The 5625-nt window shown below is 38.4% G+C and overlaps 1 protein-coding gene across 4 annotated transcripts in view; it reads left to right on the forward strand.

Annotated features, from left to right (window-relative positions):
• EVL (Enah/Vasp-like) overlaps window positions 1–5625 on the forward strand; it is a 213900-nt gene that overhangs the window by 29450 nt on the left and 178825 nt on the right. For 3 of the 4 annotated variants that reach the window (XM_026651185.2, XM_026651186.1, XM_026651187.1), the window contains exon 1: window positions 1585–1758. The exons of the other annotated variant lie outside the window; for it this stretch is intronic. In XM_026651185.2, the coding sequence (XP_026506970.1) occupies window positions 1736–1758 (23 nt within the window). In that variant the 5' untranslated portion in view covers window positions 1585–1735. Of the gene's footprint in view, window positions 1–1584; window positions 1759–5625 lie in introns of those variants that run through there. 4 annotated transcript variants of the gene reach the window in all.

A 5625-nucleotide genomic window follows, 5' to 3' on the forward strand; every position in this document is an offset into this window, starting at 1 on the left:
GTATTTTCCCGGACATGTTCGGCTTTTTGGCAATTCCCCCCGGACGGGGGTTTGATTACCAAAAAGCCGGACATGTCCGGGAAAAACCGGACTTATGGTAACCCTACAGGCCGCATGCCAAAGGTTGCCGATCCCTGGTTTAAACAAATGAAGCAATGCCAACAAAATCCAGTGTTCTTACTGTGCAAAAAATGTTCTTGCTCCAAATTAATTCAGTGCAGCTTTTCTACAAGTCTTCAATGTCATTTCTTTCTCTTGTGTCTTTTCCTCTCACTCCAGCCTCTCTGCTCTCAAGCACACTTCCCGGGTTCAGAGTTAGGATTGTTGGAATCCTCATGAAACATCCTTGAGAACAAGGTGTATGCTTTACCTAAACAAATAGCTATTGTGGGGCCCGATCCTGCATTTCTTGCATACCCAAAATGCCCATTGAGGCTTGGTGTTCAGGGAACACAGACTTCTATGGATTTTTCTCTCTCTCTCTTGGGGTTTTTTTTTTTTTTTTTTTTTTCCCCTTCTGCCATGTTTATAAAACACAAGGTCTCTAAAGCCTCTCCAGATTGTTTTGGAAGAACATATGCTTTGCCTTTTGGAGTATTCTAGGAATGTTGCTCTGGTGTCTGTCTTACTCCAGTGTTCTGATTGTTTTTTCCTTATCTGCATACAGTACATGTAACTTTTTTGGCCTTTGTAACCTGAGCTTGAGGTATCTTCTGTTGTGTTGTGGTTCTTGTCATATACCACTTATACTTCGGCAACGTCCTACCCTTGTGCTATTTGAGCCACGTTTTAATCACGAGGCATGCAAGAAAACCCGTTTTATTCACATTTTAAAGAAGCTTCCCATTTGGTTGAACCCGTCTCCTTTGCCTTAGAACTTTTCATGTTGCTTCGGAGATTGTGTTGCTCTGTTGCTAGGCAGCTGAAGCATCTTCAGTTACATGCCACAATTTTGTGAAATTCTTAAGTTATCTCATTATTTTCTTTCTTTTATTTTGAAATGTGACTTTTTGGCTTTCATCCCTCTTCATTCAGTTGCACTGATGTGATTTATTAGCATTTACCCCCTGAATTTCTGAGAGCCACATGTATTGGGGCAGATTGAATGTGATAGCAAAGAAATTAGGAGTAAAGGAGTTACATTGGTCAGGATTAGTCTACAGTAGGTGATTGATTTATTGTAGATTAAGTAGTTTGTGTTTTGGCTTCCATGGAAGGGGTGGATTGTGGTTGTAATCTGTTGCAACATTGACAGTTCATGTGAATAAAAACACTACATGATATTAAAGTATCACTGCAAGGTAAGAGAGTCAGTTTAGATTGTAACATTAATACCATATTTCTGGTCTGTTTCCTCCTTATCCTCTATATGAATTTATTTTTGATGTAAAATATGAACTATAATTTAACCACAGAGTCTGTCATGTATAGTATTTGACTTATTTGGCTTGAATAATAAAGATATCAGCCTTGTATTCTTGGAGTATACTGCATTAATCAGACTTGCTGGAATGATCACATGGTACTCTATGCCTTTCCCTGTTAGCTGCTGCTTGTCAGCAGCTGGCTGAGCTGTAGGCTGCAGGCCAGTATCTGCATACCCTTTCTCTTCAGAATATTTCAAATATACTGCCTCTTAATTATGCATTTTGCTGCAGTTTGACAAACTAAATGGTTCTCCTGCATGTTAAGAAGATTATTTTAAATTTCAGAGAATTTGTCTAGTTACTAGGCCATGTATGCATTTGAAGAATTCAGGTAGGCTCTCTATTTTATATACATCAGTGTGCTTGGTTTTTGTTCTCACAAGGTTTTTGCTGTGTAATGTCAGACGGCTCTACAGTTAGTTCTCCAAAATGTAAATGTTTCTTGCATTTGAAAATATCTACCCTGTGTTTTGGGAGAAGTGTGTAGAAGAATGAGCTTCAGGTAAACGATAGCTAACTGCATGACGGAGAGTAAAGCTGGATAATTGATTATATCTTGCACAAATTTTATAGTCATGTAGCCAGAAGCTGCAAGTACAGTATAGAGTTATAAAACAGAAAGTGTTCTGCTGAAAAGGGTCTTTGCTATTTTTGGTTCCTGAGACCTGACAGATGCTGCTTCTCTAAAGAATACTGATTATGATAATTAAGGGGAAAAAAATATTGATGCTTAGATCATAGCTACGATTAGATTTTTGTGCTGCAGCACAGTCTACATGCCTGTTTTTCATAATCCTGTAGCTGTAGAATTTCATATGATATTTCTAAATGTGATTCATATGGTTAGATTGGGGTTGGGTTGGGTTTTTGTTTGCAAACATTTGAACAGCTGTGCTTGTTAAACTACAAAATTAGCATCTTATTATTTAATATTAGTGCTGCTCAATACTGGCTCATCCTCCATCCTCCCCTCCCCTCCCCCCCCATGCAGATTCAAGGTCTATTTAAACCATGACGGGTTTTTGAAGATAGCTGAAACAAAATGAATAGACATTGTAACACGATTGATGTTTTCACCTGCATTGAAATTGTACTCTATGAAAATTTCTGATCTTCAGTGGGTCTTTCACTTTGTTTTAGGTTTATTCACTGTTTCTTGTAGGTCATATTATAATATTGGCCAGATAAAAATGGTGATACTATCGTGACAACATTGGGGTAATCTCTCGGTATATTTTCTGTTCTATGTGCCATTGCTATAATATAATATGAAAAAAATCCCTTTGATTTATTTAGATGTAGAAAAAGATTGGCTTTGCATTCACAATGCACATTCAGTACCTGATTTTTTTTATCTATTAAACTTTTTTAAAGTCAGACAAAATATTGATTACATTTTGTTAATCTGTGCTTTGCCAGATGACGTACGTGTGTGTGTGAGTACACATCTTGATGCTGACAAGTAGTAGAAATGAGCAACTTGAAAAATAATCATAAAAAAACACCATATGTCTAGAATCCAGCCATAAATGATGAAGAAATACAGGCTAAAAGTGACTAGAACTTCTATTGCTTATGAAATACTGTAGGATACTGCCTCAGTGAAAAGATTTTACTGGAACACTTTGTGATGCTGTGTAACTGCAATTGTCATAGGATTGTCAAGAGGTGCTCACAAATCTTGATGTAGCCAATTGTTGGCAGTAAGTTAAATTGCAAACAGGCACACAGCCTACTATGTCATTATTTGATTTAGTAGTTCTTTATATTGCACCCAAGTGTTTAAAACATATTATTAATACAGCAATATTCCGACCAGATTTGTCACTAGAAAACAAATTACGTTAATTTGAAAAGCATACTTAAAAAGCTCTAGCTAATTTCCAGTGGAGGCCCCATTCGTGGGAAGACAAGGAAGACATTTACATAGTTCTGCAGCAGAGAGGTTTAGATTCTGGTTTATACCCCACCTCAGGCTTGTGAATGTACTAGCTTTCCCCTCTTTGGCTTGCTTTGAAAATTACGTTGAACTTTACATGCATGAACTACTAGTGCACTCTAAAATCCTCCAAGCTGGCGGGATTGTGGCATCTGTGTAGTAACATTTAGAATGACATTTATTTTATTAGGCATTTTCAGTGGTATTCCGTTGAGGGTGTATCTGGATGATCTTCTTTATGGGATTATTATTCGTTCTTATTTCTATAGCTGTATTTACTTGTGACGGGACCACTGTGTATCTCGCAAACTAAAAAGGATTGGCCTAGCTCAGTATTTGGATGGAGGACCTATGCCTATAAGACATGGAGTTGATGATTCAGTAGGTAGTTCTGTTCCCTGAACTAAAGACTCAACATGGTGTTAAAGGCACTATGCTGTTGGAGATGCCATCTTTTTGGATAAAATATAGAACTGAAGTCATGGCCACTTGTGCTCGCTTAGGGCCTGACTTCCATTTACAAAGTAGGTGCTCACTTGCATGTACAAAAACATACATCCAGTTTAAATCTCAGATTTGTCTGTATACAAGTCTAGATCGGTGTCTGTCTAGCCAAGTGCAAGCACAGCTTCCATTTGTGCATGCATATACAATTCAGCACATGCAAAATACGGTTTCATTTGTGCACGTGCAAATTTACACCTACTTTCTGACTAGACATTGGCCCTAAGGAACCCATAAAAATCTCTGAGAAAGAGGTGCACAGCCAGTCTTAGACAAATCTTAGACAAATTCCAGATACTGAAGAGCGATTATGTTCTGTCTACCCAAGTTCCCTCTGCAGTTTCAATTTGATATAGTGACCTTCACTTCCTGGCGAATGGGTGGGTAGTGCTGGGCACTGTTAAACAGCTGCTGGACTTCTCTGCAGAAGCATCTCACTTCAGGACTGGATGAAGAAAGCAACCCGGTGTGCTCTTTATAAAACACTTATTTGTAAAGCACTTTGGGATGAAAGGCACTTGATAAATATAACTAATGTGGATGATGAGCCAAGAGTTGAACCTCAGAGAAAACAAAGGAACTAAAATCCATTGGGAATTTCATAATTCCATGTTCTAGCCAAGGGCCGTTTTTTTTTCCTGACAGTGGGACAGGGCATTACCCCTAAGGCAAACTTTATTTATTTTTTTTTTTTTAACTGAGGGTTACAGAAACTTACACGGCCAGGTCCTCAGTTTGTGAGGTCATTGGACCTTTGCCTCCTGACATCAGCTGAGGATGTGGTCCCTTGTCTTTTTACTAATTCTTTTTATAGTCTTTCAATAGCCTAACATGTATTTTATATGTAAAATGAAGTGAATTTTCTCACAAGCTGGATTTTCTCAACCTCTCACTGATAGGTTGTTGTGCATAATGTTAAGATTGCTGTGCTTTTGGCCAAGAATGTACTGTACTTTTGTTATGTCCAGTCAAGATCAGTCTTTGTAGCAACAGAAAACTTTGTTAAACCGAGTATAGATTTTCCTCTTGCTGCCTTAGGTATATTAGCCTGGGGTATTACTTAGCATACTCCCTAATGAACTAGTGTCTGTCTTTCTTTCTAGTGCACCTTCACCATCACATCTCAGTATTTTTGACTCTGAACTTTCTGTTCCCCTATGCACTAAGCAAAACTAGTAACAATACAAAAAAGGGAAATTTTAGTCTCTTCGAAGTCAACCGTGAATATGGCAAATAGTGGTGTCAAGGCTGGATCCCCACTTTGAACTTTAGGGTTCAAATGTAGGGGCCTGCATAAAAACTTCTAAGCTTATCTACCAGCTTAGCTTTGGTCCGCTGCCACCATCACAAGAATTCCCTCCCTGGGAAGCCTTGAGAAACCTTTCACCAATTCCCTGGTGAACACAGATCCAAACCCCCTTGGATCTTAAAACAAGGAGAAGTTAACCATCCCCCCTCCTTCCTTCCACCCTCCTTTCACCAACTCCTGGTGAATACAGATCCAAACCCCCTTGGATCTTAAAACAAGGAGAAATCAATCTGGTTCTTAAAAAAGAAGGCTTTTAATTAAAGAAAAAGGTAAAAATCATCTCTGTAAAATCAGTATGGAGAATAACTTTACAGGGTAATCAAACTTAAAGAGCTCAGAGGACCCCCCTCTGTCTTAGGTTCAAAGTACAGCAAACAAAGATACACACTCTGGTAAAAAGGTACATTTACAAGTTGAGAAAACAAAGTAAATCTAAGACGCCTTGC

Source organism: Terrapene carolina, unplaced genomic scaffold, assembly GCF_002925995.2.
Source record: "Terrapene carolina triunguis isolate 2854851 unplaced genomic scaffold, T_m_triunguis-2.0 Scaffold96, whole genome shotgun sequence".
Lineage (NCBI taxonomy): Eukaryota > Metazoa > Chordata > Testudines > Emydidae > Terrapene > Terrapene triunguis.